The following is a 13,523-nucleotide window of genomic DNA, read 5'->3' as shown; positions in this document are numbered from 1 at the left end:
ATCAACGGGTTGTCATACAAGTGTTCTGACTTGCAGCAAGCCCTGCAAGACAGCTGACGACGCACTCACGTAAGTAGAACATGCATGCACAATGCATGAGCGCTACTGAGAGCTGTTTGTATGATATCTGAGTCCATCAAGTCTAGGTCAAATACGAAGAGATGACCATCTCTCCGTACCCTCATAAACACTGGGATGGATCATTCAGTTCGCATGGTCCAGGTCTTATTGAAAATGAGGGACCTGCGCTGCTTCTGATTCACTTCGAGCTGACTTTGTCTTTCCGACTTTACATCATCATGGTGTTCTCTTGGAGGACAATCGAACTGGCAGAAGTCTTCACATATTCAGGCGCCTTCAGCCGGTTTTTAGACGGCCTCTTGGCGCCGTGATACTGGTGGACTCTGAACAACACGATCCAGTTGCCAACCAGAGCTTCGGGCCCCCGGGCCTCTTTGACGCCCGAGAGAAATCATGCAATGCATGAAGCCGCATCATCACACATCTATTGAGTTGCGCGGAGATTGTTTCTTGGCCGGGCGGAGGTTTTAGTCGGGCTACCTCCAGTTGCGGAGTTTGCTTGTGTATTATAGAAAGTGGAAACCAGTTTGCGACTCACAAACTCTGCTCCGCCACAGATTCTACCACAGGGGCGACACACTATGTTGTAAGATAAAAACTCGGAAGCCAGGCATGGTGTGGTGAAATCATGTCCGTAACCTCTCCAATCAAACTCTTCCCTATACCCTGGGTTCTTCTTCATCATGGTTCGTGTCGCGATTGCGGGTGGTACCGGAAGTATGTTCTCTTCATACCAATCTGTCAAAAGTTGCTAATCTAAATTTTGCAGATGTTTCTGCCGAAATAGTTCACATTCTCGGTCAGTCCGGAAAACACGAGGTCGAAGTTTTGACCCGCTCAGTACGTTGAACCTTCGCCTGATGCTTCAGCCCGCCTGGCTCATTTCTCACTATATCTTACCACAGAATACGCCCAGGCATGCCGTTAAAGGCGTCAAATTTGTCCAAGTAGACTATGGAGATAGAGATGATCTTCGAAGCAAACTTATAGGGGTGCATACCGTACTCTGTTTCATTGGAGGCATTGAGATGCAGAAGCGCATCATCGACATTTGCGTCGAAGCCAACGTCAAGCGCTTCGCTCCAAACGAATGGGCAAGGTAAGTCAAAACAGTCTGTGTTCAGGAGCTACAGCTCATGTTTCAATAAGTCGGAGCTACTCTGGCTCGTTTTCCTTCGAAGACAAAGACATAGTCTATAAGTACCTGAAAGAAATCAACCGCGAAAAGAACGTATGAGCCACAGTATAGCAAATCTGTAATTTCCATGACTGACATTGTTAGATTCTTGAATTTTGCCTGTTCCAGCCAGGCCTTTTCATGAATGACCTAAGCTTTCCTCGTCCGTCGACTGTTCGTCATGCGCTTTATAACTCCATGTTCGACGTTGAGAACCGCCGAGCGCTCGTACCAGAAAAGGGCGATTATCGCCTCACAATGACGACCATCCAGGATCTTGGCAGAGTTGTTGATGCTGCCTTAGCGTACGAAAGTGCTTGGCCCGAGGTTGGGGGAATTTCCGGATCCTCATTTGCTTGCTCCGAAATCATCAGAGTTGCGGAATCCATCCGAGGTAAGTTAATTCGTAGCTGAAACCGTCCAAATACTTATATTCAGCAGGCAAATTTGAGATTATCACCATCCCCCAGTCCACACTGGAGGCTGGTAAGCTGGGAGTCGCTTGGGATGTTCAGTTGGAGCAACCGTCTCATCTCAAGATCGACCAAGATTGGGAGTCGTTCACTCACTCTTTTATCGCTGAAATCATCCGTGGTGCGTGCGATGGGGCCTGGCTGGTCTCTGACGATTGGAATCAACTTCTTCCCCACCTCAAACTCACCACCGTGGAAGACTTCTTGACGGACATATGGAAGGACTAGACATGTAAGACCAGTATGCAGGACTTCTAGGACAAAAAAAATTGTTGCGTGGTTCAACGTAAATTACGCCATGACCAGGTGACGTAACGAGATATGAAAAGCGTGCAAATGAGAAATAGTGACTCATGCTCCCTTTTCCTGCTCTATTATGTTTTTACATCTCACATGAACGCCTTGTGCTGAATATTTTAGTGTGGAAACTCACTTTGCTTGAATAGCCGGATTGGAGGCTAACTGTCGTCTACGTCAGGCGGCTGAATACATGCCCCAGAAGAATGCGCACCGTCTGGTCCTACTATCCTCATCTTCGGCACGGTGTATGGTGCTCATTTTGGGGAGAGGCATGGTGAGCGAAAGAAAGCGACTAGCTTCGGGCTTCTGGTGTGTTGATAAGCACTCGGCATACAGCACCACAGTTAGTACTAGACACCAAATAAAAGCTGGTGGCGGAGACGATTACTTTCGATCTTCTTTTCGTAGAGCTATGAGCGGGCTCAGGCCCCGGTTTGCCGTGTCCCTCATTGTGAAAATCGCAAATTAATCGGTTATCTCGCTAACGTGTCAGTTGGCGCTCGACTGTAGTATCGCGCTAGCAGAAAGTTGGCCTGCAGCAAGCGGGTTAAATAATGGCGAGGTATCGCATAGCTTGGCATCCGTTACTGCAATACCAGAGATTATCTACAATGATGTTACCTAGTGAGTAGAGATTCGATCTCAGCCTACGGAAAGGGAGCGTGGTTTTGACAGCATCTTTCTCAACGCAAACATCAACATCAAAACAAAAGTATCTGACACTGTACTGCGTTCAATACACTCCATGTTATCCATCCATGGCTGTTTCGCTAGTTAAAGCGGACCCTCCGTCCCTTAGCCTGCAGATGGGACCACGGGCGTTCCTCCCCGGATACAAAAGGACCGTTCTCCCTGATTTGCTCCAACACGACTCCCCATAAACCTGGATCAAAGTGCCCTAACTTTAAGTGCTTATGCGCAGGGATCATTCCTAACGAACGTCCGTCCATGTTTCCATTCACTTGCGGTGTATTGAACCAAATTCTGATCACCACTCTTTTAACACGCATCAACAAGACATGGACGTTAAACAATCTCAAGAATTCGATCGCCCGAGCAATGTGAGCTTTTGCGAAGGGTGTTCGGTTATCGTCTTCGACGATAGCGCCGATGGCTTTTCCGAAGGCATGAACTGGAACAATGAGCCAACATTGCGACATTCTCGAGAAGGAGGCAAGATAATCATCATGAAACCTGTTCGCAGTTGGAAAGATACACTGCCCGACTTGCCCAGAATGGCTGAGTCTATTAGAGCTGGGTGCCGTATGTGTGGCTTCATCCGAGAAGGGCTCCTCCAACGGAACATGGGGTACAAGGGTGAAATCCTTGTTAACGGGGGATATCTATGGGGCGGGCGAGGAGATGCAAATGACGTCTCTGTCACAGATCCTGGTTTGGCTTACTGGAGGTGCGAGGCATACAAGGTCGAGGGAGGGACACGCTCGACCCAGCTTGCAGTTCTGAATTTTGACATTGACACCAGCGACAGTAAGTTACTCAGCTTCATCCGATACAATCCGCTTCTAATGACTCTGCGAAAGATGACCTGCTTCAGTGGCTGAGGGTGGACGCGAAGTGCGCCCCAGAGCCTTTGGACCCGGACACTGTGGAATGGCTCAAGTCAGAGCTTCGGAGCTGCGATGACAAATGCGACCACATCAAACCAGCATCGCAATTCTTACCAACTAGGCTGATTGACGTCGGCCAGAGCGAGATGGATGTCCCACGACTCGTCCTCACTAAAGACGCTTTCAAGGTGCAAACGATCGATGATCTGGAGTATGCAGCACTGAGCTATTGTTGGGGACCAAAGAGAGACGCTCTAAAGCAGGTAAAAACTACGAAAAGTACCATTGCAGCCCACTGTCAAGGAATGCCGCTTGGCTCCTTGAGTCCTGTCGTGCGGGACACAGTCAAGGTTTGCTGGGCGCTCGGTATTCGTTACCTTTGGGTTGACGCTATTTGTATCATCCAAGGAGACAAGGAAGATTGGGACCATGAGAGTCAGATGATGGGCCACGTGTACTATTCTTGCTCTGTGGCCATCTGCCCTGTTTCTTCGCAATCTTGTCTCGAAGGCTATCTCGGAGCACGGTCCAGAGGTCTTGACGTCGATTTCGAGTCATCGCGCCGCAAGCACATCAGGGGCTCCTACAGACTCATTCTATCTTCCACGGATCTCGACGAGCATGCGATGGGGACCCCTCGTCCCGGCCCATCACTTTACGTGGATCTCCAACGCTCTTCGTGGGATCATAGGGGCTGGACCTTTCAGGAGCTGGTTCTTTCACCGCGCATGATCGTATTTGGGCCTTCTATGTGCCATTTTGTCTGTGAAACTAAGACAATCTCCGAGAACGGGCACATTGCCACAGACGCAATGCATGGTCCATTGAGATCTGTGATGAATAAGGCTCTCGGAAAGTGTGTTGCCGACACAAATCACTCAGCGGAGAGCGTGCAAGAAGCATACTGGCAATGGACCTCAGTGAATGAAGCCCAGAGTAGGATCTGGACATATCGAGAGGATATTTTTCCAGGGCTTTCCGGTCTTGCTCAGGGATTCGCGACGATCACAGGAGACACATATCTCGCAGGTCTGTGGAAAAATGATCTCCACCACCAGCTGGTTTGGGAGATCTCACGGCCGTTAGCCGGCGACCTAGCCTCATTAGTACACAGCTTGCAGCACGCAGATCCGTACATCGCTCCTTCATGGAGCTGGGCATCGAGAACAGCACGCTACGAGAATCTGCCTGACAGGCAATTTTCAATGTCTGTCGCTGCTCAAGAGGCAACATCTGCCGCTGACGAAAAAGAAAAGACGTTCTTCGAAGTTGTCACGCAGCCGAGCCACGTCCGCCCCGAGTTTGCCCTGATAGACTACCGCATAGACCTCCAAGGTAGCAACACCTTCGGATCTGTTAGCGGGGCCTTTCTTCGACTGAGGGGTAAAATGTGCGCTTTTCCTTCGGATGTCGGAAGAGAAGCTTTGGGGCCCAGCGGTGACTGTCGTCCGTCCTACGGGAAGTTCTCAGGCGGGATCGGAACCTGCATGCTGGACTGGGGCGTCAGCGAGACTTCAGTGCAGAGACCAGAGAGCATGCAACTATTTTTGATATCCAGCTGTTGCTCGCCAACGTCGCAATGGGGCAAAATGAAGTGGCTTGCGGACTGGGATGAAGAGGACTACGACGACTGGGTACCGAGTGACGCGGAGTTAGGCGACAGCTCGTTTGCCAGCAGCTATGAGAGCATCGACACGTGCAAGTACTGCGCGGATCCAATGCACAGGCGGACTGGCTGGGGTCTTGTTATTCATCCCATGGAGGAGCTCGGAAACTACGCGCGAGTTGGAGCTTTTGTCCTCTTTGCACATAAAGGGGGGATGGATCTCTTCAAAAGCGAGCCGGAGGAGATAGTACTCGTGTAGCGTCACTTCTGTCTTCACCTGAAAGGACTCGATTGTCAAGGCAGGATTAAATTTGAGCCACATGCGAGGCAATGGTGAAGTGGAACTTGAAGTTCACAGCAAGTCGGCATGTCGGCAGCAGCCGGTCTCAGATTCCGATGTTTGGTGCTCGGCAGCGGCCCGTAGCGGGCGGAGACTTTGCTACAGACAAGCATTTGATCCCGATCTTGCGCCTGCGAACTCTGAGGTTCAAACAGCAAAAGAACCGAAAAAAAAAAGTTAGGTACTTCGGCACGCGAGATTTAGTGCCGACTAAGCCCGAGCTCCCCTTATCTCAACGTACTAGAGGCATCGTGACGCTACTTTTCCTTGATAGCCGTGGAAATAACGCGGAAATGAATGTCAATCAGCCCAAGAGGGCGATAAAAACTTGCCGTTCATGGGAACCCGAGCAGATTAATAATGGTAGGGGCTCCAGTGAGGGTCCATGGATGAGGTCACTAATCTGTTGCGCAGATTTGCATCACAATCATGACTCAACCCCAGAGCTGTCATCATCTTTTTAAGAAACGGTCATAGGTCAACAAGTTTCACGTTGCATTGATCTAGGAACATCACTCTGACCAGATAAAGCCAACTCTCCCCAAACAACATTCATTTCAGCGGGTGGCCAAATATTCCCCAGTCACAGCGGAGAGCAGCCAAGACGATGCAGTCGCTTCTCCAATATAGGCGGGCAGGGGTCGCCGCCCAGGCTCAGATCGACAGAGACATGGGCGCAGCAGCGTCTTCTTCACAACCGGCAAGTCATCAACCTTCCAAAACAGGTCAAATTTTCGACGAAGAAAAGGCTCATCCAGCGCACCCAGAAGAGAGGCCAGGCCAAGTCCTAGAGCCGACCAGCGACAGCAGCGCCGAGTCCAGCAATGACGAAGACATCGAACGCGTGGGTACGACGCGGACCCAGTATTCCGAAGGAACTGCTCTCGGTCGGGTTCTTACCGGCATCCACGTCCGAGACCGCACCGCCCACGAGGGTCATGGCGGCCGGGTCTTTGTTGTCGGATGGGCGGGACCGGGTGACCCCCTCGACCCTCACAACTGGTCCTTGGCGAGACGCGTCGGCGTGACGCTCCAGATCTCCGTGATTGCGCTTTTCGTCGGCGCCGCTTCCGGCATCGATGCGACCGTGCTCCCGCAAGCTGCGAAAGACTTGGGTGTCAGCGAAGTCGCCGAATCTATGGCGACAGGTAGGAAACCAGTCGGTGTATCTCGGCTAGAATTTTGCTAACAATCTATCTTTAGGTCTTTACCTGGTTGGCATGGGTGTAGGCTCGCTCATTGCGGGTCCTTTCTCAGAGACCTTTGGCCGCAATGCCGTTTACATCGTCTCAATGGGTGTCTTCATGTTGTGGATCATGGCATCCGGTTTGGCTCCCAACTTTGGCGCTCAAATTGCGTTCCGATTTCTCGCAGGTTGCTCCGCGTCCACGCCGCTAGTATGTTCCGGCGGTTCAATCGCGGACATGTACAATCGCGTTGAGAAGACGTGGAGTTTCCCACTTTACGCGATCACCTGTTTCGGAGGCCCTATGATAGGTGCCGTGATGGGCGCTTATATTGGACCATCGCCTCTGGTGAGCTGGCGCTGGACCGAGTGGACGATGATGATCTGCTCCGGCCTCGTACTGGTGCTCGTCGGGCTGTGTATGCCAGAGACATACGGCCCGTTATTGCTGCAGTGGAAAGCGGCACACTACCGTCGCATCACTGGGGATAACCGCTTTCGGTCCGAACACGAGATTGTTGATGCAACACTGTTCACCCGACTGAAGACAAGCATGACAAGGCCATTCCTCATGCTTACTGAGCCGATCATTATCGCCATGACGCTGTACATTACCGTCGTCTATATCGTTCTCTTCACTTTCCTGGTTGGATGGCCGGATATCTTCGAAAAGACATACGGACTTGACCAAGGCCTAGCCAACATCATCTTCATCGCCATGTTTGTCGGCACGCAGATCAACTTTGCGTTTGTCCCACTTGTGTACCGCATGACGGTGAACAGAGTGAAGCAGACCGAGGACGGATCATTTGAGCCGGAAATCCGACTGTGGTACGCAATGTTCGGAGCTGCCATTTCCGTCCCCGTATCCCTGTTCTGGCTGGGCTGGACCAACTTCGCCAGCATCAGCATTTGGTCGGCCATTCTTGCAGTTGTAATGTTTGGGTACGGCGTAACGGGCATCTTCATGTGCGTTTACATGTACATCATCGACTCATACGAGATTTACTCGGCCTCGGCACTTACGTTTGTGGCCTTGATTAGATACATCGTCGCCGGCGGTATGACAGTCGTGGGGATTCCGTTCTACGACAAGATGGGCACGCATTACACGCTGACGATTCTGGCGTGCATCGCGGCGGTACTTGCGCCAATCCCATATGTGCTGTATTACTACGGTCCCTGGATTCGGTCGAAGAGCAAGTATGCTGTCTCGATGAAGACCCAATGAAAAGAGCTCGGGTCTAACGTAGACTAGTCGCAGGGGAGTTTGCGACGAAGCCTAGGAGATCAACGTTGATTTGACAAACCCTTCGGCAGACATTGTCTCATCGCGATCCGTCTTCATGCTTGCTTTAGCCACACACTTTGGAAATCTCATAATTATCTGTCTCTCATCCAACGCAATATGTAATTAGCTAGACACTGACGCCCTTTCCCTGATACAAGGGCGTGCCGGCGATTAAACAATACCACCATCACCACCAACATGTCTATTGGATATGCTTGAATGCGTGCCTGTAAGTGCAATTTTGAACACCGTTTGAATCCCTTGACGCCTTGCTAGAATATGCATCTTCCTCGTGATGACTGCTAATCATGAACCATTCTTTTCCCAAACATTACTCATCATCTTCACTTCCAACCTTATCCACCCAGTTTTGTGCCTTTGACGCAAATAGTGCAATCATCAACACTAGGACGCCTCCTAAAAGAGCCCCGAGTCCAGCTGCGACGTTTGTTTAGCGAAAGTTCTAATTAAAATGAGATGCAACACTCACTGATAGTAAAAGCCCATCCAACCCCGATGGCATCAATCATGGGGACCAGACCACCAACAGCACCAGCTCCAAAACTGTATTGAATGATATACTTGCCGCTGATCACAGCCGTGCGATGCTCCGGAAGAGCCTCTGCAATATTGCTTAGCAATTTCACGACTAAGTGACGTAGTCGAGCCATAGACTTACCGGCTGAATACGTGTTGAGACCACTAAATGACCACATGAGTCCGAGACCCTGCACGAAGGAACTGATAATAGGTAGTGGCATGCCGCCAACCTCCTTTTGTACACTCCAGCCATACAACAACGTACCCACAGGCAAGATGACAAAGATTGCTGGCAGACTGGCCCTCAACCTGTCCTGGGGCAGACGAAGTCCGTTGCGCTTGCGGATGTACCTCTTTACGGTGTGATCCGAGAGTCTTCCTCCAAGAGTACTGCCCAACAAGAAACCGGCGCCTGGTGCCAGGTAGAATAGGCCACTGATCAAGGGTGAGGTCAGGCCGAAACGAGGGTTGATGACGCGTCGGACGGAACTAAGAAGACCATACTGGTTGAAGCCCAGCAAGCCGCAGGTGACATTCTTTATCGAAAATTAGCGCGCGGACAAGTATGATTTAGGATAGAAGGCTTACTGCTGCCAGAATGTTGGGGTATTTGAAAGCCCTCAAAACACCCATGGGGTTGAATGCATGCATCACCTCTCTGACAGAATGAACAGGGGCCTTCTCGGGGACTTTCAGGTGCGTGAGCTCACTTGCTCTGGGGACGAAGAAATACGCCAGGATCAGGCCAATGAAAGTCATTCCAGCTTGAACGCCATAGATGATCCTCCAACTGGCGAATGCAACAATGACGCCGCCAGTCAAAGGTGCTGCAAAAGTCAGCGTTTGTCTCTTGAATTCGACGTTGTGACCTACCTATTGTGTTTGCAGCAACGCAGCTTCCAAGGAAGAACCCTACTGCGGTACCTCGGGTTGTCTACGCTGATGTTAGATCCTGTTTATTGTGCTCGTTGTGCTTACTCACCGGCTCAAAGATGTCCGCCAAGATAGTCTGTCCCGCAACGAGGAAAAACGGACCCGTGGTTCCTCCAATGACCCAAATGGCCGTAAAACAAGCCAAGTTGTTGGACAGCGCAGATCCTATCGAGCACAGACTTAACAGAGAGTTTGCCAGCAGGTACGCGGTCCTTCGGCCCAGGATGTTGCTGGTTGGTAGCCAGATCAAAGCCGACAGGGCCATGGCGATGAAAACGCCGGCGTTAGCCGTGCTGATTGCATGCGTTGAAACACCAAAATCCGCAGCGACCTCTTTCGTCGCTGTCAAGATCGAGCTGCCGGAGAAAGTAACCGGCAGGGCCATCCAGCAGACGACGAACAATGTAACCCACTTGCGCCAAGTGGGCATTTCCATGACCACATCATCAACGGCAGCGGGCCGGGCAGGCTCGGACGCGGCCGGGATGGGGCCGGAAAGCGGATCGGAACTTAATTGCGGCATCGTGACGGTAGCCATCTTGTCCGGCTTCTCGGCAGTCTGAGTAGCCATGGTAACGAGCGTAGCATCGAATGAATCAACAGCCAAAAAGAAAGGGATATCCAGCGATCTTACAGTCGAAACATCAGAGCGGTCACATATGGCTCGGGGAGCCAGCCGGGTATATACCCAGCGAAACCACTCCGCCATTCGGAGGCCCCAGCCGGCACCGAAAAAAATTCACCATTTTTTCGTCGTATCCTGTGACTCAAAGGTGTCGATAAGTGGGCCTTGCATTGCGAGTTTTAGGTAGGTCACAAGCGAGGCCGGTTCGGGGGCCGGAAAACTTGCACTGATAGCGGTGGATTTCTTTGGGCCGCAAGTCTTTTGTTCATGTTTCTAAGTCGGCAATTCATCATGAAGCCGACTTGACACAGTGAGACAGCCGGGGATATTGTGGGGATAATGCAGACAGGAAAGACTCGGCGAAAACTCAAATCATGCCGAGAACCGTGGAGCACTGACTAATCTTTCCCCCGGCGTAAGATTCAATTTTTGCCGATAACCTCGGGCCTGCTGACCTTTCTTCCTTCAACTGGTCTGAACTAGACGACAAAGACAGCGATCAGACGTAGTGCTGACAAGCTATTTCCAGCGATTTTGTCAATGTAGCGGCCACGTTCACCAGGCCCTCTGACGCAGGCTTGAGTCGCTGAAATATCTACTGGCCGCCTCGGCGTTTGGCCATCTTCCCGAAATACATCGGAGCCCACGAGGACACATTCCCGATTCGGTAAACTTATCGACCAACACCATGGCCTCGGAAGGGGACATGTCCAGTGCGGAGGACAGGGTCTTGTCAGTATCTGCATCGGCTTCCAAGAGTTCGAACCCGAAGTCCAGGACGAAGCCCATAGCGTGAGTCTCGGGATTTGTTTATTGTCAATGATCATTGCAGTAATTGACGTCGGGTTGTAGGTGTTCTAGATGTCATTCACGTAAAGTGAGATGCTCAGGTGGGCACCCATGCGATAACTGCCGCCAGGCAAGTAAGGGCGCGGAATGCACCTATCCCAGACGCAATCGTATGATCAAAGTGAGCCAACGGTATGTTGCACTGAGTTTGCATTTGTATTTACATCTACCCAATTGTGTCCCCTAACACTCCTCACTCAGATATATCGATGATCTCATAGCCGAGAACCAGCGCCTCAAGAGCCAAAATGCCGGGCCTCGACATGCCGACACTCATGCTCAAGCCACTGCCATCCTCCCTGATATCCCCGCCGTGCCAGCAAAAGACATCGTGGACAATGGCATTGCTGTCCCAGCCCCGTCACTTGACCAACGTCCATGGTTCTTTGATATGAACATCCCACACACCCCCATTCTCATTGGCGAGGCATCAGATGCAGCATTTGCTACTCGATTTCGACAAGCAATAGCAACTGGAGATCATAGCCACATACCCAGAGTTAACTATGCAACTGATGAACGACTATTGGCGTTGTCTGACGTCGACTGCCCGTGGCCTAGTCCTGCAAGGGCTCGCTTCCTGGTTGGCGTTGCCTTGAGATATGTGAGTCGATGCTATCACATCATCCGCAAGAGTCTCATCTTGGACGGACTAGAGCAGACACTTCAGAATCCATCAGAAAGTGACACTCTTTTGAAGAGTAAGCTCTGGGCATTATTCGCTATCGGCGCCATGTATTCAACACGCTCAGCGACATCCGAGCGAGACTTCCCCGGGATGGGCTACTTTGCAAGAGCCACAAGAGTGCTTCGTATCGTCAGTGAGAGGCCCCGGATTGACGTAGTTGAGCTTAGACTCTTGCTTGTAAGTGTGGCAGCATGCACCATAATGCCATGTTCAACTGAGACTGACCAATACAGTCATTCTACTCGTTGGCACTCAATCGTCGACATACTGCCTACACCTTCGCTGGCTCAGCAACGAGACTTGCCGTCGTCATGGGTTTGCACCTCAACGTCCCCGAGTCCCAGCTGCGAGACGTCGCCGCCCGGGAACATAGAAACCGGGTGTTCTGGACAGCATACATATTCGACCGAATGTGGGCATCGAAGCTGGGTCACCCCGTCTGCGTCCAGGATGTCGATATCGAGGTTGATCTTCCATCTAACCCTACGGTTGACGAAAGTATCGCGGATGATTTTGCGGATGCATCATACTTCGTCGCCAGTGTCAAGCTCGCGCGGGTTCTTGCTAAAATTGTGCCATTGATCTATCGCAGGCGGAACCAGCAGATGTCGCTATCCCACCGGGTACAGGAAGCGTTGAACGACCTCCGTGGTTGGGTTGAGGAATTGCCACCTCAGCTTCACATCGACCACAAGGTCACATCAGAGAGAATGCAGAAACCAATCTCGCTTCATTTGAACTTCAATCAAGTAAGTCCGAACATGTTCCAAAGTGAAATTATCCTGCTAACAACCAAGTGCGCCGTAAGCGTTACCCGTCCCATTCTACTCCACGTCCTTCGCACCCACGTGGCGTCGTGGGGAACACCATCAACTCCAGAGCCACAGATCCCTGGGACAGCAATGACACTTGCAGAAGCATGCATACGCTGTGCCAGGCACTCGTGTCGTCTGCTGACCGAATGCTGGATCGACGGATCTTTTGCAACATTCGACTACTTTTATACCCAGTACCTCTTCTCGGCCTCCACCATTCTCGCCATATCAAGTCTTCTCAACGGCAAAGAAAGTCAAAACGATCGAGAACAGTTCGAAGAAGCGGCGCAATTCCTCTTCCAGCTGAGAGACAACGGTAACTTTGCTGCCGGAGAATTCTGTCAACACATTGATGCTATGAAAGCAATGATGGCTGCGGCTCATGCTCGCCGTGGCGGATACTCGGTGGCAGGGGACGCTTCTACGCTCCTTGGCGATGCAACGGCGACTTTTGGCGATGCGATGAACATTGCACAGCCCTTCACAGCCCAGAATACCACCGCCGGCATGGCGCTTGCGGAACCTTCTTTACAGGAGCTGCTGGCACAGCCCATCTTGGATCTACAATTCATCGACGCATCTATCTATAACGATGGTGCGCAAGGGCTGTATTGGCCAGATATAAGTCCAGAGACTTGGACGCCGGACTGGACTGCAGCTTAATTGATGATTGCATGCCATTTGGCAAGATCGGTACGAAGTACTGTTCCTCATCCTCGATAACTACATAGTTGCTCTTCCATCGGTCTTCATCTTGGCTGCAACTCAAACAGCCATGTTACAGCCATGTTGCATGCAGCAGAGATATCACCAAAACTTAAACGGCACTGCCAGCCTTCCAGCCGCGTTTGGAGCGGCAGTTGGCGAAACAGCCGAACCACTTGCTTGGCCTCCACTTCCCGTCGACTGTCTCGTTTCACCAGTTGCTTCTGCTGTCGTCGTTACAGTACCCAGTCCGATTGTCGATGTGGTGGTGCCTGGCGTTGTGCTTCCACTCTGAGTGCCATCGCATGCCACTTCGCCGGAGATGAAGGTGTAGCTGGTGCTGCAC

At 51.3% G+C, this 13,523-nt stretch overlaps 5 protein-coding genes across 5 annotated transcripts; 4 read left to right on the top strand and 1 right to left on the bottom strand.

Annotated features, from left to right (window-relative positions):
• Nucleotides 1–764: 764 nt before the first annotated feature.
• COL26b_010897 (uncharacterized protein) lies at nt 765–1,318 on the top strand (the record flags this gene model as incomplete). The annotated part of the gene is made up of 4 exons (XM_053183582.1): nt 765–798; nt 851–921; nt 987–1,180; nt 1,231–1,318. The coding sequence occupies 4 exons, from the start codon at nt 765–767 to the stop codon at nt 1,316–1,318; spliced, it is 387 nt and encodes a 128-aa protein (XP_053032447.1).
• Nucleotides 1,319–1,516: 198 nt separating this feature from the next.
• Nucleotides 1,517–1,959, top strand: COL26b_010896 (uncharacterized protein; the record flags this gene model as incomplete). The annotated part of the gene is made up of 2 exons (XM_053183581.1): nt 1,517–1,652; nt 1,700–1,959. The coding sequence occupies 2 exons, from the start codon at nt 1,517–1,519 to the stop codon at nt 1,957–1,959; spliced, it is 396 nt and encodes a 131-aa protein (XP_053032446.1).
• A 4,193-nt stretch (nt 1,960–6,152) lies between these two features.
• Nucleotides 6,153–7,962, top strand: COL26b_010895 (uncharacterized protein; the record flags this gene model as incomplete). Its single annotated transcript, XM_053183580.1, has 2 exons — nt 6,153–6,693; nt 6,749–7,962. 2 exons carry the CDS (start codon nt 6,153–6,155, stop codon nt 7,960–7,962), a joined length of 1,755 nt encoding a protein of 584 aa, XP_053032445.1.
• Nucleotides 7,963–8,353: 391 nt separating this feature from the next.
• COL26b_010894 (uncharacterized protein) lies at nt 8,354–10,066 on the bottom strand (the record flags this gene model as incomplete). The annotated part of the gene is made up of 5 exons (XM_053183579.1): nt 8,354–8,460; nt 8,513–8,644; nt 8,702–9,098; nt 9,151–9,435; nt 9,545–10,066. 5 exons carry the CDS (start codon nt 10,064–10,066, stop codon nt 8,354–8,356), a joined length of 1,443 nt encoding a protein of 480 aa, XP_053032444.1.
• Nucleotides 10,067–10,808: 742 nt separating this feature from the next.
• COL26b_010893 (uncharacterized protein) lies at nt 10,809–13,135 on the top strand (the record flags this gene model as incomplete). The annotated part of the gene is made up of 4 exons (XM_053183578.1): nt 10,809–10,912; nt 11,171–11,834; nt 11,891–12,406; nt 12,668–13,135. 4 exons carry the CDS (start codon nt 10,809–10,811, stop codon nt 13,133–13,135), a joined length of 1,752 nt encoding a protein of 583 aa, XP_053032443.1.
• Between the last annotated feature and the right edge of the window lie 388 nt (nt 13,136–13,523).

This window comes from Colletotrichum chrysophilum, assembly GCF_026319265.1.
Source record: "Colletotrichum chrysophilum strain AFK26 chromosome Unknown scaffold_124, whole genome shotgun sequence".
NCBI lineage: Eukaryota > Fungi > Ascomycota > Sordariomycetes > Glomerellales > Glomerellaceae > Colletotrichum > Colletotrichum chrysophilum.
The sequence above is the reverse complement of the archived record's forward strand: the minus strand, read 5'-3'. Positions and strand labels throughout refer to the sequence as shown.